This window comes from Saccostrea cucullata, unplaced genomic scaffold, assembly GCF_032062105.1.
Source record: "Saccostrea cucullata isolate Sc308-1 unplaced genomic scaffold, CSIRO_AGI_Scuc_v1 ctg460, whole genome shotgun sequence".
In the NCBI taxonomy this organism is placed as follows: Eukaryota; Metazoa; Mollusca; class Bivalvia; order Ostreida; family Ostreidae; genus Saccostrea; species Saccostrea cuccullata.
This window is the reverse complement of record NW_026931468.1, coordinates 133,578-157,732: the sequence shown is the minus strand read 5'-3', so window position 1 is coordinate 157,732 and position 24,155 is coordinate 133,578. Positions and strand designations below refer to the sequence as shown.

The 24,155-nt window shown below is 36.3% G+C and overlaps 1 protein-coding gene across 1 annotated transcript in view; it reads right to left on the bottom strand.

Moving 5' to 3' along the window:
* Window positions 1-21,512, bottom strand: part of LOC134232674 (MAM and LDL-receptor class A domain-containing protein 2-like) — an 81,224-nt gene extending 59,712 nt beyond the window's left edge. Inside the window, 45 exon segments of the mRNA XM_062714659.1 lie at window positions 347-606; window positions 734-874; window positions 1,233-1,323; window positions 1,554-1,679; window positions 1,874-2,196; window positions 2,386-2,470; window positions 2,683-2,945; window positions 3,277-3,420; window positions 3,764-3,932; window positions 4,080-4,486; window positions 4,624-4,714; window positions 5,011-5,258; window positions 5,589-5,780; window positions 6,062-6,146; window positions 6,296-6,561; window positions 7,005-7,145; window positions 7,365-7,487; window positions 7,690-7,777; window positions 7,874-8,136; window positions 8,537-8,827; window positions 8,971-9,336; window positions 9,468-9,555; window positions 9,750-10,018; window positions 10,404-10,610; window positions 10,856-11,035; window positions 11,312-11,473; window positions 11,748-11,888; window positions 12,306-12,393; window positions 12,570-12,680; window positions 12,806-12,960; window positions 14,577-14,771; window positions 15,398-15,482; window positions 15,608-15,873; window positions 16,015-16,152; window positions 16,489-16,596; window positions 16,725-16,809; window positions 16,951-17,101; window positions 17,297-17,405; window positions 17,595-17,735; window positions 17,837-17,927; window positions 18,025-18,278; window positions 18,400-18,585; window positions 18,878-18,968; window positions 19,262-19,533; window positions 21,494-21,512. Coding sequence (XP_062570643.1) covers window positions 347-606; window positions 734-874; window positions 1,233-1,323; window positions 1,554-1,679; window positions 1,874-2,196; window positions 2,386-2,470; window positions 2,683-2,945; window positions 3,277-3,420; window positions 3,764-3,932; window positions 4,080-4,486; window positions 4,624-4,714; window positions 5,011-5,258; window positions 5,589-5,780; window positions 6,062-6,146; window positions 6,296-6,561; window positions 7,005-7,145; window positions 7,365-7,487; window positions 7,690-7,777; window positions 7,874-8,136; window positions 8,537-8,827; window positions 8,971-9,336; window positions 9,468-9,555; window positions 9,750-10,018; window positions 10,404-10,610; window positions 10,856-11,035; window positions 11,312-11,473; window positions 11,748-11,888; window positions 12,306-12,393; window positions 12,570-12,680; window positions 12,806-12,960; window positions 14,577-14,771; window positions 15,398-15,482; window positions 15,608-15,873; window positions 16,015-16,152; window positions 16,489-16,596; window positions 16,725-16,809; window positions 16,951-17,101; window positions 17,297-17,405; window positions 17,595-17,735; window positions 17,837-17,927; window positions 18,025-18,278; window positions 18,400-18,585; window positions 18,878-18,968; window positions 19,262-19,533; window positions 21,494-21,512 — 7,755 coding nt within the window.
* Between the last annotated feature and the right edge of the window lie 2,643 nt (window positions 21,513-24,155).

The window sequence follows — 24,155 nt, the reverse complement described above, 5'->3', positions numbered from 1 at the left end:
AAAAGAATAGTTATTGTCTTTACAATTTATACATTAGTTATCATTGTGACATTACACAACATCATATGCCACTTTTTAGTGAGGCAGCATATAAATGAATATCATTGCAATGAATAAGAAATATATTTAACGTATCCTAATGTAGCGACAATATAATAAAACAAAGTAATAAAAAGAATGCTAGTACGGTCTGACATAATAGAATAAACAACTCTTCATCACTTTATCTAACAACAGACAAATGGAATCAAGAATTGATTCATCTGTTAGTGTTGATGGAAAGGTAGCCCTAAGTAGGATCTGCAAGGGATAACAATCATACAGATATAACATTGTAGACACGTACCTGATATGTTGTCCTTGCACTGATGGGCACCTGTCCTTGAAGCCACTTGTCTCCTTGATCTCCGCTGATCGACCACACAGTGTTATTGGTGCCTGCGTCAGGATACAGGATGTACACATTGAGTGTACCAATGCTGCGTCCATTCATGTTGTACCAGAATTGGAAGCAGTTGTTTTGATTGGCTGAGAACCGAGGACTAACCAACCAACATTTGTCTCCTTGTGTTCTTGGAGAAGAAGCCTCAAGGTACAAATAGTGACCTAAAAACAGATTTGTATTTGAAATACTTCCGCTTCAGATCTCCATTAAGCAAATGTATTGACTGCCTGAAATTGAAATGTATATTTATAAACTGTACACAAATTATATATAAAGCATTAGACTAACCGTTAGTGTTCTGTAAGGTGTGGTCGTTGCTGGGGCCTGTCCCCCAAGAGGTTGTACGACCTGACCCCTGTTTCCAATCAAAGTCATCACCAGACTGAGCCTCTGTCCACGTACAGCAACCTTTCTCAAAGTCACAGCTCCCTACAAACACATAACAGTGAAGGAGACTGATTTATTTGGGTGCATTTCTAAACAATTTTGTGAAGTTGGTTTTCATTCAAGATCATGCAATGCTCAAATATATAACTTTCAAGAGGGATGTGGAACATAAAAGTATAATCCTTAAACTTTGTAGTTTGAAAAATTAAACTGGGTATACATTCCAACAAATATGATTCTTAATTACACTTAAGCTACCACTTTACAGTAATTCTTCAAAAAGACTGAAGATATGCATTTTATAATTTATATTAATCTATGACTAATCTTTAAAACTTCAATATTATTATTTTTTTGGTTAATTTTTCGTGAAAATTTAAGCGTCTGTAAAACTACCCACCTGGGGCTTGACACGATCCATTGACAATGGAAACATCATCAATAGCGATGTCACTAAGGTATCCCCTTCCTCTTACTCCCTCAAAGGCTACCTGTTCAAAAAAATGTCATCACTATGCTAAAATTCGAAAAATCTTCTTTTTTTTAAAAACGACAAAATATAAATTTCATAAATTAAGATGTACTTATACACACAAAGGTAAAAAAGTTTAAATTATAGCATAAAGCAGGTCCAAAAACTGTTTAAAAATAAATATATAGTATAAATATATGTTAACACACATAAAAAGAGGTTTAAGTAAAATTGTCTGGCTTGTTTTACCTGATAGGTGGGTGTGTTTATCGCGATGTTCTGCAGAGTTACTTGAGCAACATTCCACTTGTTTCCTTGATTCCCAGACTTGGTCCAAATGCTTGCTCCCACAGCATTGTTTGTAGGTAATATCAACTGAAAAAAAGATTTCCATAATATAATAGAATCATTTAATATTTTTGTTTCTGGTTTCTGTGTATTTTTATTGCTCGACTTCAACTTTCAACAAGTGCCTTTAAGATTTCTTTTTAAATTGTCTGACATAATACCTTAATATTGAATGTGCATATATAACTTTTTTTAAATAGTTACATTGTCTGACTTCCTACCTTAACATTGAGTGTGCCTATCTGACTTCCATACATGTGGTAGTAGAACTGTAAGCACTGATCCTGATGGACTGAGGGATACACAGGAGTTAACAGTCTGGCCTTCTGACCGGGTCGGACAGGGGACGAGGCCTCGATGTACATGTAGTGACCGTTGGGTGTACCATAGGTGTGGTCAGCGGAGGGACCTGTGTTACTGCTAGTGGTGGATCCAGCCTGGCGGGTCCAGTTAAAGTTATCGGTCAGGTCCTGTATGTAGTTACAAATGTAGACATCCTCAAAGGTACACTTGGTAGGCAGGGTCCCTGGAGCTGCTGTAGAACCTATAGTAAAATCAGGTCTGCATTGAAAAACTAAGAAATATATGGTTTACTGAGTGGTATATATGCGTCAACAGCATATTACATGTACATCAGAATATGGCAAGATAGAGTAATTGACAAACAGGTTTTTTTTTTGGATTGAAATGTTCTGAAGTTTTACAGCTGGTTTTAGAGTCCTTGTACACTGACCTCCACAGGCCCCTGAAGCCAGAGAAATGTCATCTACAGCTATGTCTCCAAAGACACCAGTACCACGTACACCCTCAAAGATGACCTGTGTCATAGAAATAGATCACCACATTAACATTTAATGATTCTTGTACTATTCAGAACATTACAAGACAGTCATCCAATATTTACAATAAAATGAATAAATACAAAATAATCTACTTGTATGTACAAATAAGTAAATCATTTTATGATGTAAAGTTGTTTTGTATTACTTTATATAGAGTAAATAATTCTACAGTTGGTACCAACACTCACATTGAACTGTTTGTTTTTGTTGATGGTGACTTGGGCCTGCTTCCAGCTATTTCCCTGTGTTCCTCTCCGAGTCCAGATAGGTGTACCTAAATTAGCTCCAGCGGGTATGTACACATTCAGCCGGTTAACATGGGCTCCATACATAAAGTACCAGAAGGTGAGACAGCGGGGGTTGCTAGAGGCTGACACAGCAGGGCTGACCAGCTGGGCGGTGTCATTAGGGCGTCGGGGAGCTGAGGCCTCAATGTATACATAGTAGCCCCCTGCAAAACAGAGTAACATTAACATAATATCAAGTAAAGATGGCTCTTTAAATATCTATACACGGGAAATTTTTTGCCCCCACACTATTTTTGCCCCTTTTCACCCTCCTCGCAGGAGGGCTAATTGAAAAGTGATTTCAAAGAAAACATAAGTATTTCTTTATGTTTAGGCAAATTTAAAACATAGCTAAATCATTTTCAAGCAGGAAAGGGCTAAAATAGCATGGAACAATAATAACCTTGCATACAATAGATACAAAATATATAATTATTTTGAAAATTATTTTGTACTGATCGTGTTTCACAGCAGAAAAAGACACTTCACACTCACTTCCCGAGGTGTGATCTCTTGGGGGGCCAGTGTTGGTTGACGTAGTTGCCCCTCTATGTCTGGTCCAGTCAAAAGTGTCCCTTCCCTTGCCTTGAGTCCAACCACACAAGTTACTCTCAAAGTTACAGTTGAAAGCTCCCACAGCTGAAAAAAATCAAAATTAACCTTAAATTTCAACAAAATATCATGCTCAAAGGCCAAAAATAAGAAGAGCTCATTTTTACAAAAGAATATTGGATGAGTAAGATTGAGATCAAAAGTAAGCTCATTTAAGTCAATGGCCTCAAAGCCAGCTAACATGAATGTACATTAATTCAAAGTTGCTGTGATCTTGTTTATCACAGCTTTATAGTTTATATCTCTTTGATTAACTTGAGCTTGTTGTGATAGTACTTCTTTAAATCAGGAACAGTTCTTTGCCATTGAATCACTTGAAGGTGTTGGGATAATATTTATAATGTTATCAGTTTCTATGCCATTGACTCACTTGAGGTTGCAGTGACAAGCCGAGTAGTAGTGGGGGGTATTGTTGTCGTGGTGACAGAACTTGGTCGAGCCTTTGCTGGGGACAATCCGCAGGCTCCGTTAGAGAAAGACAGATCATCTATAGCTATGTCACCATATACAGAGCTACCAACTATCCCCTCAATGATCAGCTGAAATATCAAACTCATTTAAAGAATCTCCAAGATAAAAGTAGGATACAACTTATTTTAAGTGTTGTTTTAGAGATATTTTATCCAAATTATATAGTTATTACAATTAACATTTCTAGCATGACCAGCTGATTATGTTTGACTTACATTGAAGCTCTGGGTACTGGAAACAGATAACTGAGCAGAGTTCCATCGGTTTCCTTGATTTCCACTGAGAGTCCACAGTAAGGTGTTAGAGGAGACATTTTTAGAGGAGTACACGTTCAGTGTTCCCATGGTTCTTCCATACATGTGATACCAGAACTTGAAGCACTTGCCGGAGATTCCAGTGGGGGCCTGGGAGGCACTAATCAGCTGAGCCTTCTGCCCTCGTCTCCTCGGGGCACTGGTCTCTATGTAGGCGTATAGTCCTTTATTGTTCCTGAGGGTGTGATCTGAGGAGGGCCCAGTACCTCTTGATGGTGTACCCCCACCATGAATCGACCAATCAAAATCATCCGTTCCTCTGACATTCTGCCAAGTGCAGAAATTTCGCTGATCAAAGCTGCAAGCGCCTGTAACAAAGTGGAATAAGACAAGAGTCATCAATTAAAACAAAGTGGTATAAGACAACAGTCCTCAATTAGAACATAGTGCTGTGCACTGCATGTTTGATAAATTAATAAGGTGGGTTGTTACACATGACCAGTACCTGGGTCTCCACATCTTCCTGGTTTGGCTACAATGTCATCAATCGCAATATCTCCTTGGTAACCAGTACCATGCTTTGCTTCAAACACCAGCTGCAAAAAAAATAAACATTTTAAAATTTTGTTAACCTTTCTGGAAAAAAAAATAAAATCTGAAAATGCAAACAAACTTGTTTTGATACAATCAAAATATTGCACAATTTAAAAAAAAGTGCAATTAGAATAAGATTCAGTACACTTTTAAATGCAGACCTTCGACATATTTTTGGAAATAATATATTAGTTATACAAAAATTAAAGGATGAAGGCTGACACATAGATGTTTTAAAACAAGAACACTGTCAAAGAAAAACAAAGAGTCAATAATGAAAAAAATTCTATCCTCTTACTGTGTATGGACTTGAGGGGTTGATGGAGATTTGAGCCAGGTTCCATTTGTTGCCCTGATTTCGTTGGCGGCTCCACACCGGACTGCCATTATTTCCCTGTCTGGTGTAGACATTCAGAGTTCCAATATTCTGTCCATACATATGGAACCAGAAGCTTATACAGGCGGGTCCAGTTTGTGTCTCTTGTAAGGAATACAACTGAGCCACTTGGTTTCTTACTCCAGTGGCCTCAATATACATGTAATGACCTGTATAACAAATCAATAGACAAGCATGTAATAATCTGTCATACAAATGAGTTGGTTTTACAATTCAAGATCAACTAATTTGTCTCCTCAATCTATATTTCAAACCAATCAAAAAAATTCAAAAAGAAAAAAGACCGAGACGTATTGAGGAAAGAAATATTTTTGTATGTGGTCATTGTATTTAACCTGTGTCAGTCCCCGTGGTGTGGTCTGTTTTAATGCTTTACCTATGGCTCTATGGTGTGTGCAGTATTTACTTGTGCCAGTCCCTGTGGTGAGGTGTATTTATGTTTTACCTATGGCAGTCCCTTTGTTATATTAATGATTTACCTGTGGCGGTCCCTGTGGTGTGGTCAGCTGAGGGTCCAGTGTTGGCGGATGGCGTGCCACCTTTCTGCCACTTCCACTGAAGCCCTGAGGGCAGTTGGTGGTAGTTACAGATAGACTGAGACTCAAAGTTACAGCTCAACTGGGCAATTGTTGTTGCGGTGTTTGGGTTGGCTGTGGTATTTAAATTCTGCCCTGTACAAATTTAATTGTAAAATGAGAGAACCTTAAGATGAAAAAAGATAATGGGCTTTAGATATACATGTATAACAGGGACTTAAGCATTTACATCACAATCACATTGATAAAAATATTTTCTATTTGAAACCTGTGAAACATTGATAAAATATTTCAAACATATAGTTCAAATTGCAACTAATGTTCATAAACACTGCTATTTATTTGCTGAAACAATTATATTCAACAGATAAAATTGTACAATTCACATATAAACAATATGAACAAAATGCACAAACCACTGCAGGCTCCTGTTGTTATGTTGACATCGTCAATACCAATGTCACCTCTATAACCTGTGCCTTTCGTGCCTTCAAGGACCACCTGAAAATACCCATCAATTTTCATCATTCCATTAAAAAATACAAAATAGCCTTGTTTGAAGTTATGCTTCACTATTTTTCATATCATATACATGTGTAGGTGCAATTTTTATCTTTTCTAGAAAAAAAATCTTCTTCCATCAAACTTACTTTGAGGGGCCCAGGCCCATTAATGGTGACTTGACCCTGCTTCCACTGGCTTCCTTGGTTACCCTTTCTGGTCCAAACAGCTGATCCTAGTGCACTCCCCTTTTTCACATAAATGTTCAAATTGTCAACATGATCTCCGTACATGCTGTAGTAGAAGGTGAAACACTTTTGACTTCCTGCGGACAACTGGACGGTAGGACTTACAAAGCGGGCCTTCATACCAGCGGTCTGAGGGGCGGAGGCCTCCACGTAATAGTAATAGCCCTCTGTTTAATAAAAAAAAATAGTTCATCAGAAATAAAATTTTTATTGTTACAAATTTCAAAAAGAATACTTATGATATATGTAATCTGAGGAAATAAGAAGATATTGTGCAGTCAAATGAAATATCAATTTGTAAGGATCAAATTTTAATTTTCAACAGGTGTCTTTTTAGAAATTTAAAGGGTATAAAAAAGAAAGCAATGACTATGTATATTGTATATACATGTACACACATGAAGCAATATCATTATTTTGCTTCAAATATTGTTTCAACCTATTGTAAGCCTAAGTTAAATCAAGAAGCACTTTTTATCACACTTCCTTCTGACATCTTGTGGATGAAAAGCTTTCCTTTAGATTGATTAGATATAAATTTAATCATTCGGGACATTTACTGACCCTTTTCGACCCAAAAAATTAAATGAGAAATAAAACAGCTTCTTACTTCCTGTTGTGTGATCTCCACTTGGTCCAGTATTAACTGACGATGTTGTTCCATTCTTCCTTGTCCAATCAAAATTGTCCGATTTGTCCTGAGTCCACCCACAAGAGTCGTAGGTAAAATCACAGGCAAAGCTGTTTCCTCCTGCGGAGAATACCAAAGTTTATAAAACATTTACCTCAAGCAGTTTAGGAATTTCGAATTTTTGTTTCCTATGGCCAGTGACCCCCTAATTTTGGATGAGAAGTATAAGTAAGGCTTTAAAAATATCTTTTTCCTACATCATCTTTGATAACTAGGGTGACCTGAAAAATATATAATTTCTATTTTTATCTATTATCAAGAAATACATGTACAATATACCTGTAGGTTTGGCAGTGGTGGCGGCAGCGGTGGTGGTGGTTGATGGTGTGGTGCTGGTAGTCTGGGTGGTGCTCACTGTGGTTGGTTTCTGAGTCACCGTGGGGACTGCATTGCTTGGCATACCTAAACATAAAAAATCAAAAACCAGCATATTAAAAATAAATCAAGAAGAACAACTGGCAGTTTTCATTTATGTGTATATGACTGTATATACACGTGTATTACCATTAGCATACAATAGGTAGATATTACATGTAGCATTACAAAACATTTCAAGGGCAATTTACATTTAATGCTGCTCAAGAAATTACTGAACATTGCTTACGTGAACATCCAGCATTTGAAGAAAAGGAAATGTCATCGATTGCAATGTCTCCAAAAACTCCATTACCAACAGTTCCCTTAATCAGCATCTAGAATGTAATCGTTAGTTCAAGTGAAGAAATTGCTCTATAAGTTTTTAATAAAATTACTTTAAAAGATTAAAATTTTTCTCCTCATTGTCTTACCATAAATGTTCCAGTCTGTTTGGGCAATGCGATCTGTCCTTGTTTCCACTGAGTTCCTTGTTCACCCTGTAGCTCCCACAATGGAATGGGATTCACTGTTCCATTGGGGAGGATCCAGATTCTTAGCATTCCAATGTTAGTGCCATGCATGTGATACCAGAATGTCATACACTGGTGGCCAGTGTAGCTCAGCATCTCGCTGTTGAGAGTAGCTTTGTCTCCTGGGCGCCTGGGTCTTGATGCCTCAATATAGAGATATTGACCTACAGCAGAAATTATAATCTATGATATACTTTACTTTGAAAAATAACATAAACATACTTACAATGCGGAGTGTCTTCATGTAGGACTAAAAGCCTCAATATAGCAAATCTCGTTTAATATGAACACGGATATAGCGAAGTCCTTTTGGATCCCCAGCTATATGAATTTAATGAATTTCTTATACGATTATAACGAATTACAGATATAGCGAAGTAATTTCATAGGTCCCTGTGACTTCATTATAACCGAGTTTTGCTGTATAGAGATACTGACCTACAATGCCAGATTTGTCAGTCAATTCTGAATCCCACAATTCTAGCTATATAAAGGATCTACCAGCTTTTAAATAAAGAAACTTGAATTTGACTCAATTTTTTCCACTGACAATTATGATCGTACCTTTAGAATTTCCCTGGGTGTGGTCGTTTGTGGGACCAGTATTAGTACTGGCAGTGGACCCATGACCCAGTGTCCAGTCAAAGGTATCATAGGCATGATCATTGGTGTAGGTGCAAAATCCATTGTCAAAATTACAGTTTCCTCGGATTCCACATGATCCAGGTGTCACGGAGTAGTCGTCTATAGCAATGTCCCCTCGTCTGTTTCCATTCACTACCTCAAACACCACTCTGTATGCTGACCCAGACGGAATGGTTACAGAAGCTTCCCTCCAGTCTCTACTTTGTGACCCTGATGCAAATTTTTAGAAAATTATTAGCTTTATTTCTATAAAACTCTTTGCATCTTCAAAATAATGGATTACAACTTTAATTTAAGTCACATTATAAACTGACTTCAAGATCTCATAAAAGAAAATGATGGGCAAAAAATACCTGACAATTGCCAGATAGGTCTTCCTAACACACCGCTGGCCTTCTTGTACACATTGAGTGTTCCTACACCGGTCCCGTACATGTTGTACCAGAACTTGACACACACTGGCTGAGCATTAGCCAGGTAGATAGGGCTGATCAGGCGAGCTTTACGGCCCCGGGGCTGAGAGGAACCTTGAGTGAACATGTAATGTCCAGCTGCTGTTTTATAGGTGTGGTCACTGAGGGGCCCTGTGTTAGTGGAGGAGGACCGACCACTGCCCCACCGCCAGTTAAATCTGTCTGTCGTGTCCTGTACAAAGCCACAATATTTATTGTCCTCAAAGGTGCAGCTGCTGAGTCCGGTAGTGGGGGAGGGAGTTGTTCCTGTAAAGATTATACCTACTTAAAAAACAGTGCTGATTTAAAGCAGTTCTTTTTATTTCCACAGCATATGGTTAGAGTATGAAATGTGGTGTATATACATAAAAGAAGCATTTAAATTAGAGATATCATACCTTGTGAACATGTTCCATTAGCTATTGAAATGTCATCAACAGCAATATCACCCAAATACCCAGCTCCTCTTGTGCCCTCTAGAATAACCTATCATAAAAAAGTCATTCAAGGAATTGATACATGTATAATAATTCTAAGTTATATCATTGCAACACAAAAAAGAATTGTTAAAGATAGATAGATTAATCTATATAACAGTTCTACACTGTTTCATCTACTTTTTCTTTATCTCACCCCCCCCCCCCCTTTTTTTGTTCCAGCAGTTGACTGAGCATTCTTACATTAAAGACACTCTTGGCATTGATGTCCACGGAGGCTAAATTCCATTGTCTGCCCTGTGTTCCTCTTCTCTTCCAGATTGGTTGAGAGGGCATCACCAGACCAGCCTGTACATATACATTCAGGTTGTCAACATTTCGTCCATACATGTAGTACCAGAATTTGAGACACATTTGGCCCTGGCTTGGAGGCTGGACATTGGGACTGATAAGCTGTGCCTTGTGTCCTGGCTTAGCTGGGGCGCTAGCCTCAGTATAAATGTAGTAGCCCCCTAAAAAGCACCAAAAAAATCATAATTTTATCAATTAGGCACCAAAATCATATTTCTATATACAATACTGTAGATTCCTTATATTATGCAAGTACCTTATATTGCAAAATGGCTCTTAGACACCATATTGTGAGAACAATAATTCCCTAGTGGATGGTTGATCAAGAGATTTTAGATGGATTCCAGCACAAAAAAATTAAAAGCAAGTAAATTCATTTTGTGAGTGGTGCTTTTTGTGAAGTTATTAATTCCTCACACATACACAGGAATCTATAGTATCATCTGAGAAGAAAAATATCATAACTTTAACTTCGCTGGATACATTATAAAGAAAGCCAGAAGCTATAATTTTCCATTGATTATACATCTTAGTAGATATACTGACCCCCGGTGTGGTCACTAGGAGGTCCAGTTCCAGAGCTGACGGTGGGTCCTCTGTTACGTGTCCAGTTAAAGTCGTCCGTGGTGCTCTGGGTCCATCCACACAGACCAGCGGTGAATTGACAGTTAAATGGTCCATTGTTAGGGGCAACAGTTGTAGTCATGGGTGTAGTTCCTGTCACTTGGGGTGGGCTGGCCTTAGAAGGTTGCACTGAAAATATTAATTGATAACTTTGCGATATCAGTGCTGCATAAATATGATATTATAATATTAATGGAAGGAATGTGAACTTAATTTTACATTCAAAAACAATCATGTCTTGCTTTTCTTTATGAGTGATTTGCAACAGCAATAAACAATATTTCTTTAATCTTAGGTTAAGCACATAACCTGATCATACTACAACTTTACTATCATAAATATAGAAAGATAGACAGAAAACAATTCCTCCTTACAACCACAGTTTTGGTTGGAGAAGCTGATGTCATCCAGTGCTATGTCCCCTGTGTAACTCCGTCCTCTGCGTCCCTCGAATACAATCTTATAGTTCTGTGTGGATGAGATGGGGGCCTGTCCGTTTAGCCACTGATTACCCTGGTTACCTTGCAGAACCCACAGGGTCCGATTTCCACCACCTGATATATGATAAAAAGTTATAAGTAAAATGATATATACATGTAAATATACAGTGTACATATCAAATATGAAAATATTTATATTGAAAAGGGTTGTTTACATTCGTCAAACTATTAAAAACAGGAATTCTAAAGATTCATTTTAGTTTGACTGTTTCAAATCATACAGTATAAACAAAACAAATGATGTATCTTAAGGATTTTTTTCTTCTATTCAAGTATCTGGAATGCAATATTTCCAGTGATTATTTGACTGTGACCAGAATAACTGTTTACCTGGTATTTTCAGGTACACGGTGAGTGTGTCTATAGCTGCTCCCTTCATGTTGTACCAGAAGTTGATACAGCCAGCAGTAGTAGCAGGCATGGTGTTACTGACTAGCCAGGCAATGTCTCCCGGCTGACGTGGGGCGGAAGTCTCAATGTATATGTAATGTCCTAAAATTAAAGTATTGTAAGCATTTAATACCTGTATGTCAAAAAGTGTCTAGATATTTACACCAAAAATTTGTATGAAAAAAAAATCAAGTTCTGTAGAAGACAACAAAAATTTAAAAGCAGGCATGTTTGCAGTGAAACACTCATAAAAAATTTGCAATTTTGTTTTTTCACGAGACACACTAGTAATAAGCATTACCTGTACAGTAAAAGTACATATTCTGTAATGAAAAAAATTATTAAAATGCCACTTGAAGTGGTGCATGACCCTGACCTTGTCGAGTTCCCAGGGTGTGGTCAGCTGTCGGTCCTGTGCCCGTGGTCGTAGTACCTCCCTGATCTCTGACCCAATCAAAATCATCACCACTCGCTGGGTTATTCCAGCTGCATAGATCAGATTCAAAATCACAGGTTCCTGTAAAGAAAAAGTAGTCAATAACCCTTTTTAAGCTTAATAAATCAATTCTGTTGGTATTCTTACCTAGACATTTTTGTTTTTAAAAAAAATTATTCAGTAAACTGGTAAGTTGTTCCCCTTTTCTTCTTAAATTTTGATGCCCGAACACCAAGTGGAAATTTTAGCGAGAGGCAAATTTAACGATTGGTTCTCAAAAAGTGGTATTCTTTTTTTAGCGAAATGTAATTCTATTGATTTTAAAATGCTCACAAAAGCAGCTATTTCAAATACTGTATATTTCAGCAATATTCAATTTAAGCAATCTTAACACCCATGCTAATAATGGCAAAATTAAATCCTCGCTAAATATTTTGCTTATACAGTATTCTACAAGCATACAAGTATTCTTGATTTTAAATCTGCAGTTATAAATACCTGTAGTACAAGTTCCTTTTGTGAATGACACATCATCAATGGCTATGTCTCCTCTGTAGTTAGTTCCCCTTATTCCTTCAAACACGACCTATATCAAAAAATTTCAATAAAACCTTCATGCCTTTTACGGTTTTACCCAAATAATCATCAATGAGAAAGCAATGTCATTTTGACAATGCCTTAACATTCCAAAATTTCACAACATATTCATTTTACCCCTAAAGTGATAATCTAATTTAGGCTACATCTTAATGATTAAGACACCTTATATCCTTGGGAAGCTGTACTCTGGGGTACGCTCATCTGTCCCTGGGTCCAGCTATTTCCTTGATTTCCCTTAAGGGTGAATAGTGGACTACCTAAACTGGATCCCACCTGCACATAAGAAACAAAACATACTTTACTAACAACAGAAATAAAATTCTGTAAGAGAAAATAGAAATCTCTAAACAAGTAGTTATAGGCCTTAATGATTTTCCTTTAATACAACTTCTTCATACCTTTGCATAGACATTGAGTGTTCCCACTCCATTCCCCAGCATATGGTAGTAGAACTGAACACACATGTCTGATCGGTCTGTATAGCTGGGGGATAGGAGGCGGGCTGTGTCGTTAGGACGGCGAGGGGCTGATGTCTCAATGTAAACATAGTGACCTGAAGAAAGACATATATTTATTTTACATCTTTAACCCTTGTAAATGCACATAAAAGCATTCCATACTGTTCTACATTTTCCCTCCATTTAATTTATCATTGAAACATCATATAATATGTTTCATTCTGATGAAAATTTTTTAAATCATTTGAATTCAAATCAGAAAAAGCTACATTTCTTGACCCCGCTGCCAAAAGAGTTCAAGTCCCCAACCAAAGAATTTCAGTTCTTACTAACATTACAAATAATGCTTGTATAACTAGAAATATGTCCATAGGACAAGAATGCCCCGCCGAGGGTATATTAGTAAAGCAACATGAAAATTTGTATTAGTGTATATGAAATTTGATCAGAATATCTTGAATAGTGATGCAGTTGAATTGCTTACATTTAGTATGTATCAGCATATGAAGTTTTACACTAATTTCATTAAAAGTGAGGTCAAGGTCAAAGGAAATGCCAAGGTCAAAAACTGTTGATTCAGTTGAAAAGATCTCATCAGTAAGTATCAGGTTATGAAGTTGAAAAAATATTATAAATGGTTTCTTTAAAACTGACTTAAACACAAGTAGATAAAAGTGAGGTCAAGGGCAAACGAAAGGTCAAGGTAAAAAATTATGATACACTTGAAATGCTTACCTCAATATCTATCAGCTTATGAAGTTTGACACCAATTAAGGAAAGTGAAGTCAGGGTCAAAGTAAAGGTCAATGTCAAAAATGTTGATACAGTTGCATATCTCTCATCAATATGTATCAACATATGAAGTTTGATAAAAATATCTAGAATGATGTCTTTAATGAAAATTACTTAAACACAATTTGATAAAAGTGAGGTCAAGGTCAAATAAAAGGTCAAGGTCAAAATTGTTGATGCAGTTGAATTGCTTACATCAGTATGTATCAGCATATGAAGTTTGAAACTGATTGATAAAAATATCTAGAATGATGTCTTTAATGAAAATTGACTTAAACACAATTTGATAAAAGTGAAGTCAAGGTCAAATCAAAGGTCAATGTCAAAAATGTTGATGCAGTTGAATTGCTCTCATCAATATGTAACAGCATATGAAGATTGAAAAAAATATCTTGAATGGTATCTTTAAAACTGAGTGAAACACTAATTAAAGATAAGTGAGGTCAAGGTCAAAGGAAAGGTCAAGGTCAGAAAATGTTGATGCAGTTGCATAGCTCTCATCAATATCTATCAGCATATGAAGTTTGATGAAAATATCTTGGATAGTTTCTTTGAAACTTAGCTTTGAACAGAGCTAAACGTAAAGTGTGACAGAAGGACAGACAGGACAGACAGAAGGACGGAAGGACAGAAGGACGGAAGACGGATATGACAAACACTATATACCCCGGCCATACTCATGGCGGGGCATAAAAATCACTTTAAGGTTCCTCATCTTTCTCAAATTGGATTTTTTTCTTAAACAACACTAATTTTCCAACAGAAAATCTAATACATAATTGAAATGCAAACATTTTCCCTATTCAATGCCTTGAAAAATTTAAATCAAGAATAAAATATTAAAAGGAATACAAGCCAATAATTCCAATGAAAGTTATCTCCCTTACAAGATGATCAGTAAACCTTAATTTTTCTCTACCTCTAGAGGTGCCATAGGTGTGGTCGTTTGCTGGTCCAGTTCCTGTGGTTGATGTACTTCCTGATTTCCATGACCAGTTAAATTTGTCAGTTCTGTCCTGGCTGTATCCACAGATTCTACTCGATTCAAATCCGCAGGTTCTTACAGCCCCCGTGGTGGCAGGGGTAGTGGACACTCCAGGGGCCTGTGTTTGTCCTGTTTCATATTGAAGAGATATTTGGAAATCTCATGGTACATGTAGAATGATATGAAGTTAATGGAATAACAATTTCTTTTAAAGTTTTTGAATGCTTCAAAACAGAAGACTGTGGCTCTACTTAAAATTTTGCAAGAGAAAGTTTCCCTCCATACAATTTTAGTTTAATCTTTTAAAAAATTGTATCTTGATGTGTCCTATATTTGTACCAATTTTTATTGAAATCAAAGTTGGTTTTTTTTTAATCAGATAAAAACTGCCAAAGAAGTAGCACATTGAAAAATAAAACTATTTACAGACAGCCAGCAATTCAAACAGAAGAAGATGTGCACCTTACAAATACAGTGGACCCTCATTTATCCGGACACTTTGGTTCCCAGTCAATTTGTCCGGATATGTGAAGCATCCGGATATCTGAATCACCAGTTAAACAAGACAAAATAACATTTAAAAATTTTGTTCCGATGAAAAATCGTCTGGATACTGAAGCATCCGGATATCTGGCGTCCGGATATCTGAGGGTTCACTGTACATGTGTTCAGCCAAGAAAGATTCAAGTTAGGAACGTCACATTTGCAATATGATTTACAATATTTAAAGTAGATGAAAATTCCACTGAGTTTACCTGAACATCCACCATTTGTCAGAGATATGTCATCTAGAGCAATGTCCCCTCTAATTCCATTTCCCAATCTTCCTTCAAATACAAACTACAAGAGAACAATATTTAATATGCAAATTTCCAAACTTGACATCTGATAACAAAATTAGTCACAAATCTAAAATATTTACACAAAAGTAAATAAATTCTATAATCATTAATACATTGACTTACATTATACTGCACTGCCACGTTAACAGTTACACGAGCTTGTCTCCAGCGGTTGCCCTTATTTCCTTTGCGTGTCCAGATAGGAGTTCCCAGTATTGACTGAGTCTGGGTGTAAAGATTTAAGGTTCCAATGCTGGACCCATACATACTATACCAGAAGGACAGGCACCGAGTGTTTCCACTGGAAGAAGGCGTTACTGCTGGGGATTTGATCTGAGCCGTTTCATTAACATGTCTGTTAGATGCCTCAGTGTAAATGTAGAAGCCCTCTAGAATAAAAACATTTATGATCAATACAAGCAATAATGAAAAATAAACACATTCAGACATCTTTTATTATTGATCAGGATGTGTTTATGGTCATATATATAATTCTTTTCAGTCAGCTTGCTATAAAGTTTAGTTCTTACTTCCTGATGTGTGGTCTCCTCTTGGTCCTGTGAAAGTGGAGCTTGTTGCACCTCTCATTCTAGTCCAATCAAAATCATCTGTGGGGGACCTCACCTGTGTCCATCCACAGAAACCTCCCTCAAATGTACAGGATATAGCTGAAAAAAACAAAGCACAGTGGAACTGAAGATTATATTTGTAGTTTACCTCAACAAATTTTTTTAAGAGTTGGATGTAAAAAAAAAATGTCAACGAAGTATGCACCAATCCATTTGAAATAATTTTTTAACTGTCTTGATTTGTTTGTAGAGATTCTTAACATAAGCAGCAATGAAGGTAATTAATCCCAAAGATCTCATTTATTCATCTTCCATTTTCCAGGCTTGTAACATGAAAATTCTTACTGTTTGAAGGATCTACCCAAACATAAGTCTGCAAAACATGCAGCTCCATAAAACACTTTTTGGGGGCTGGGTGGGGGTCTAGACACTTACATGATGGATTGGCTGTGGCCGTGGTTCGGCCTGAACTTGTCCTTACTGTTGTGGTCATTGGTGTTGTAGTGGTAGTTTGGGAGACAGGTCGAGCATTTGATGGCTGTCCTAAATCACAGAAAATTCATCCATATATTCAGTTTTTAATTTCATCAAATGTTTTAAGAACTTGCTTGTTTCAAGTTTGAATTATTTATTTCACTAGTTAAAAGAAGCTAAAAAGCAATAGTGCATACTTGCACATCTGGACTGAGTGACACTGATATCATCTAAAGCAATGTCCCCCTGTATTCCTGATCCACGCAATCCTTCAATGATGAACTGAAATAAAAATAAAATACAGCACAATTATCATCTAAAAAGGGGTAAAATTCAATTTTATTAACTTTTCAAAGCTATAGTGTTGTTTAGTCTCTGGTTTTGTCAAATGTTTTTGATGTGTTAGTAGACATAACAATTCACCTTGAAATTAGACTTGGGACTCATAACAGAGACTCTCCCAAAGTTCCACTGCCCAGACTGCTGTCCAGATAACTGCCATAGTGGGGTCTGGATGCCATTAGCAACAGCGTACACTGTAAGGGTACCAATGGCATTCCCATTCATGTTGTACCTGATAAAAATAAATCACAAAATGCATTTTCATATGCTCTACAACAAACTTATAAGTTGCCTCTTTCTTTACAAGACAATTAGCGGTGAACTTCTATAGAAGAATATTTTTTGTTTACCAAAATTTAACATAAACAATAAGTTCTAAGGTCTAAGGACATTCCATTACAGTCCAGTTGTATGTGTGATATCTTACCAAAACTGTATGCAGTATGTGCGCTGTGAGGGAGGGAACACTTCACTGACGATCTGCGCTGCATCTCCTGGTGCCCTGGGACTACTGGCCTCGATGTAAATGTAATATCCTGTACACAGAATTAACAACATACATGAATAATATAATTGGTAAAAATCTCATTGTACAAATTAAAAATAATCTTATCTAGCTCAAACACCTCATGTCTGTGTTTCCTTCTTATAACTCCAGATTGTCTATATATATTTAAAATTGACAGGAACCAAATCACAGGCAGAGTATATTTAATTACTCTTACCAGTCCCCCTGCTTCCCAGGGTGTGGTCATTTGTGGGCCCTGTTCCTTGGGAACTTGTCGACCCCTTGTGTCTTATCCAATCAAACTGGTCGGTAACACTGTTGCTCCACCCACAAAAGTCCTTCTCAAAGTTACATGCACCTGCAACAGAAAAACAGGTAAATCAGTTGTTATTTTGTTCTGACATCATTACTTTTCTTTCTTGTCTCTGAATGTTTTCCCTAATCTATACCACATCTCACCTCTTTTTGGACAAGATCCAGTGAACATCTTGGGATCATCCACAGCTATATCTCCTTGATTTCCTGATCCTTTACTTGCCTCAAACACAACCTAAATAAAACAGCACAACAAATCTTAGGGATATTCATTATGTGCAATGTGCATTGAAAAAGAGTACTTCCTTTGAATTTTTTTACTGGATACTTACACTGTAAGCGGTTCCTCTGGGTATGGAGACTTGTCCAAACTGCCATCCTGTCCCCTGGTCCCCACTCAAGCTCCAGATAGGACTTCCCAGCCCCCCAGAGGTCTTCTTGTACACACTCAGAGTACCTATGTTCTGACCATGCATGTTGTAATAGAACTGGAAGCATGTGGAGTACCTTCCACTGTAGGACGGTGCAATCAGACGAGCTTTTGTGCCCTGACGATGTCCATTTGCCTCAATGTAGACGTAGTGTCCTTAAAAATTGACAATGGAGGACAAATCATTAACATTTAAAACCATCAAACTCAAACTTTACATCTTTTCATTGTTCAGGTTCATATATTGAGGTGATTTTGAATAAATACAATCTATTACCTGATGCGGTGTTAGTGGTGTGGTCATTGGTAGGACCAGTGTTGGCCGTGGCAGTTGACCCACTTTTCCAGACCCAGTCAAAGTTGTCCGTTTTGTCATTCTTCCACTCACAGAGATTGGACGACTCAAAGTTGCAAGTGACAGATGAAGGACTGGGGGTTCCTCCGGGGGTAGCTGTTGTCTGACCTTTTTTTAAAAAAAAAAAAGTGTTTAGTTTAATGTACAATGCTATGAAAGAATATCCCATGTACTATACAAATTTTAATTCAATTTGATTCATTAAAAATTATTCTGCTGGTATGAAATGCTATTACATGGACTATAACTGTAGAATATCACAAAGTGTTGCATACAAAATTGCATCAGTTCTTTTCTTAACCTTTCTCTTAGTTAATTTTTACATTACTGAGTTAGAGCTAAGTACAATGAAATCATCAGAATTGGTTGTCAAATAGTTCATTCTATTTCAGTCACAGACCTTGTTGGCTACAGGGACCATCTGTGACTTGAATGTCATCAACACTAATGTCACCCCTCCCACCATTTCCTCTTGTTGCCTCAATAACAATCTGCAAGAACCAAAAAAAAATGCTTCAGTCTTGTATAACAACTGTAGTTCTAAATATGCCTATTAAAATACTGTAAATCACTCGCAAAAATTTAATTCTCACATTTAATATTATTCCTTTAGATTATATAGAGCAATAACCACAATTCGTGAAAATTTTGTCTTGCTTATCAAGAGTCAGTGACTAATTGCGAATATAAGGTGTCACAAAAATTAAGTGATCTACGTATTACAATAAAGGAATAGGCATAAATTTCAAATATTTATTGCATGGAAAGCACATTTTTCACAAACCTTTCCATTTCTGTTATTATTGTTGACTCTAATGTTAATGAGTGCATGCTTCCACTGGGGACCATTGTTGCCATTCCTTCTCCAGATTGGGGTCCTGAGATTGCCATTCCGCTTGTAGTAAACATTCAGGTACCCGACATTTGGTCCATACATGTGATACCAGAGGCTTAGGCATTTAGTCTGACCCCTGTTCAGACTCAGACTGGGGCTCTGAAGTTGAGCCTTTGATCCTTGCCGGCCTGAGCTTGACTCCAAGTATATGTAGTACCCTTCTACAAGGAATCAGTTTTAATATGCAATGAATTTTTCCTGATGCAGAAATCCTTAATCTGCTGTAAACATAGCCCAGAATGAAGTGACATATTGTGACACCTTGATTCATAAATGTATGTATGACAATATTTTCTGATAGGCATTTGCTGCTACAACATTTATTCCTGTAATATCAGACATATTGTCAATTAAGTTTACAGTGGAATGTACACGAAATTCATTTTGAAATATTTTGATTGCTTCAAAAAAAAAATTCAATCAACATTAAAATTAAAACTGCAAAATTTACTGTGAAATCACTCATTTTTCATTGGGGTTTAATTATTGCTGTTTTCGAGGTATTAAGGAAGAGACCACCTCACATGTAAAATTTATGATTATTTCCACCTTCTCTTACCAAGTATCAATGTAAATAATTTTTTTCTCAAACCTCAAAAAATCCCCCCTCCCAAAAATATGAGATTTTAAAGTAAAGCACATCAATTACGCATTGGTCACTTCCAGTTGTTGCTGTTGACCCCTTCTTTAACAACTTCTCTTAACATTGGTCCATTGGCAGAAATTGTTCTGATCAAAGTTACACGCAAAATTAGTCTGTCCCTGTGTACAAATAAAAAAAAATCAATAATTTTTTTATAAACATGATTAAATGCAAATAAACTCCCATGCAGATTGTCAGTAGAACATGTTCATACTCCTTAAGGAGGAACAGGATTTTAAAAAAAACATTAATGAATTTTTTTCGTACTAATTTATTATGTACTTAACATTTTAAAACGCCATGATTTCGTGTGGTCACCCGCCCTATTTAGAGTTTGTATGGAGTTTAGATACTTCATGTTTACAGGCCCATTCCAGCTTTTTTACGCTAAATATGATAGATAACACCCTATTGTTTTAATTTCATATAATATTTGGCTCCAGTCCAAAAAACTCATTTGGAAAAAATTCTGTCAATAAATATTTCTAAATTTACGATTTAAAGTCAGCCCTCCATCGTAATTATTTACTGCATAAATATCACAGGGTGAAGCTTACCTCAATATCGCACAGGACATCGTTGAATTAGGCGTAAGCATGATAAAAACGCGTCACGTTTGCATTTTCCGAGTGCGGGAAATTAATTGTGACGTCACACGAAAACATAAACATTCAAAATTATCTAAATAGAGTGAATATCTGTTACTAGACACGAAAAAATATTAATTAAAAAAATCTGCTTTAGGATGATAACCTGTTTATTATGAAATAAATATATGACATGCCTGCACTGTAATTCAAATTATAAACATGCATAAAATGCAAATGTGTGGAAACTCACAATATCTAAATGATGGCAAGATCTTTAAAATTTTCATTAATAATAATTTCTAAAATTAAATGTTTTAAAAACAATTTTAGAATTTAGAATAAAATTACACAATAACTGTTGATTTTAACAACGTTTAACATGTATATCATAACCGATTATGACGTAATGTGTCTTTTTAGTCATGTGACATGTTCCTTGTCTCCCCTTAAACAGATAAAGCAGAGAGCTGTATAGACCCATCAAAGGTTTTTACAATGCATGGATCTGTAGCTCTCTGCAATATCTGTTCAAATTTTCTCAAGCAGAGTCGAGCTAAGGTTCTGCAGCTATACTAAATAGTTTACACTATCTTCTAATCCGAGATTCCTCTGACTCCTGCTTTTTATATTGTGACTTGTGCAGGGGAGACCGGACCCACTAAACAGAGAACCCTAGACAACTCTAAAGAACCCAAGAGAACTTGAGGTTTATATGGTGAATTATGATACATTTTATGCATAATTGGGTTGATTTTTACAGAATAAATCATCTCCAGGGGAGACACAATATAAGATGTAGGGGTAAGAGTCAGTGGAATCTCGATTTAACCTGTTATAACTATATTTTTGCACCTACTACGCATTTGTTAAAATTTATTTCGCACCTACTGTTTAGCTCTCTCTCCATTACGGTATTAATGTACACAACAAAGTCATATAACCTCTTAAATATCAAGTTGAAACTCACACTCAAATCCCGCACTGGCATGACCCAACGTTTTTTTAACCTCTTGTTTCACAAATTATGAATCAAGGCATCGTTTTCGTTATATCCATGGTGTTGAAACATAGTTTATATCAAGGGATTGTCATCCGAAAGTTTAGAATTAACCTTTGCTTGCACAACACCTGCAGCATGCATTGGCTGCGCAAACATGGAATCGTCTGTTTTATGCATTATACGTATTTATTAATGTTACACAAACACGTGTTTGTGTTTGTTTATTCTTGTCATCTATTGGCTGTTAGAATGGTCACCTAGTCAGGTGACATTAATATTCATAGCACGGGCTATTACTGACCGTGAAAGAAATTCTGTATAGGGAAAGCCATTCGAAGGCTCTATTTCGTGCAGTCTTATTAGTGGGGAAGATCATTTCTATGACTCCAGTAATGGGTAACATTTGCAATATTATGACAAGGTTTTCTTCTATGGAAATTGCTTTGAAAGAATCATGGGATTTTTTTTCATAAAGAATGTTTGATAAAATTTTGGGTAGAATGTATGCGTTGTGACAGTACAAGATTTTTACATTCTGTTAAAAGAAAAAACGTAATCATTTATTCAGATGCAAGTAATTCAGCATCTAGTGCATATACTGTTGAAGTTAATTCTATGTTCCATTTGATGTGGAAAGAACATAAAACTATGAGTTCTACATGGAGAGAGTTGAAGGCCATAGAATTGGCGCTGGCTTCTTTTAAGAAAGAACTACAAAATATGACAGTAAAGTGGTTTACAGATAATCAAAGTTGTGCGAAAATAGTACACTCTGGTAGCATGAAGCATCACTTACAAGTTTTAGCATATAATATTTTCAAAATGTGTGCCGAAAACAAAATTTCCCTTGATGTTCAATGGGTTCCGAGATCAGAAAATGAAAAGGCAGATTTTTTTTTAGTAAAATTATTGATCACGATGATTGGGAAGTTACTAATGAATTTTTTGAATTTATTAGTTCTATGTTTGGTCCTTTCTCTGTAGAAATTTTTAACAATCGTAAACTTGTTAGATACAACTCAAAATTTTGGAATCCTGAGTCATTGTGTTTTACACAGAATTGGGTAAAACAACTTTTGTTCCCATTCATTTGATAGTTTCTATATAAAACATCTATTAGATTGCAAAGCATATGGTATTTTGATTGTACCTAACTGGCCCTCAGCTGTTTTTTGGCCAATGTTATTCGATTTAGAACTGTCTTATAAGGCGTATGTGAAAGATGTGTTACTGTTTAAAGATACAAGTGAGATAATCAGTCAAGAACAAGAACTGTCTATTTGGTTCTATATATTTTGGCTCTGGAATACTTGTGGTACGTTTAGACGCTACAAATTTGTAGTTTATGATGGTGTATTGCAGATGGTTTAGGCCCTGGTACACTTTAAACAAAGATTTTTGCCGAGCTGGGCAAATGTATAGATGATGTATTGCAGATGACAAGTGGTCCTGGTACATCAGAGAGGGTGTATTGCAGATGATGAAGGTCCTGATACACCATATAATATGTTAAAGTTAGAAGATGCTAATTTTTTGCTTTAAAAAACACATTTTTCAGATATATTTAAAGTGGGCAGATGGACGGGAATTAATTGTGGATTACAGGATCATCGTCTATATTGCTTCTGAACTACCCAGATATTGTGTAACATCTAAGGCCGAAATACAGCAAAACAGTACAGGTACGCTTTTAATACCTTTTTAAGTGGTGTAGCAGCTTTAACCCTGGGATTCAATCACTTCCTGCTTCGGAAAACAACGTTGCACTATATATTATACATTTAGCAAAACAATGTAAATCGTCTGGCACAATACATTCAGCTATACATGCCATCAGTTGGGCACATAGCCTAGCAGGTTATATAGATCCTTGTGACTCAGCTTTGGTAAAAACTGTTAAGGAAGGGGCAGTTAGAGAGACATCAAAACCAGTGATTAAAAAAGAGCCTATAACGCCTGAACATTTGAAAACTCTGGTTTCTACATTTGGAGAGGATGGAAATTTATACAATTTAAGAACATTGTGTATGTGCTTATTAGGTTTTGCAGGATTTTTGAGATTTTCAGAAATAGTTAACATTCGTTACTCAGATATCTGTATACAGACTAATTGTGTAGAAATTAACATTGTTAAAAGTAAAACAGATGTTTATAAAACTGGTCATAAAGTTTGTATTGCTAGAACATTTTGTGATACCTGTCCTGTAAATATGTTGGAAAAGTTTTTAAAATTGTCAAATGCTGACATGCATTCTCCTCTGTTCTTGTTTAGATCTCTGTCATTTTGTAAAAAATTCCAAACTTATAAACTGAGATCGGATAATCGTCCAATTTCTTATACAAGAGCAAGAGAAATCATATTGGATTCACTTGAAAAGATTGGTTTAGACAAGTGTAAATTTGGTGTCCACAGTCTGAGATCAGGTGGCGCTACCTCCGCAGCCGCCGCAGGTGTTAGCGACAGACTGTTTAAAAAGCATGGGCGGTGGAGGTCGGAAAATTCTAAAGATGGTTATGTTAAAGAAAACCAAATTGAAAAACTTTCAGTTA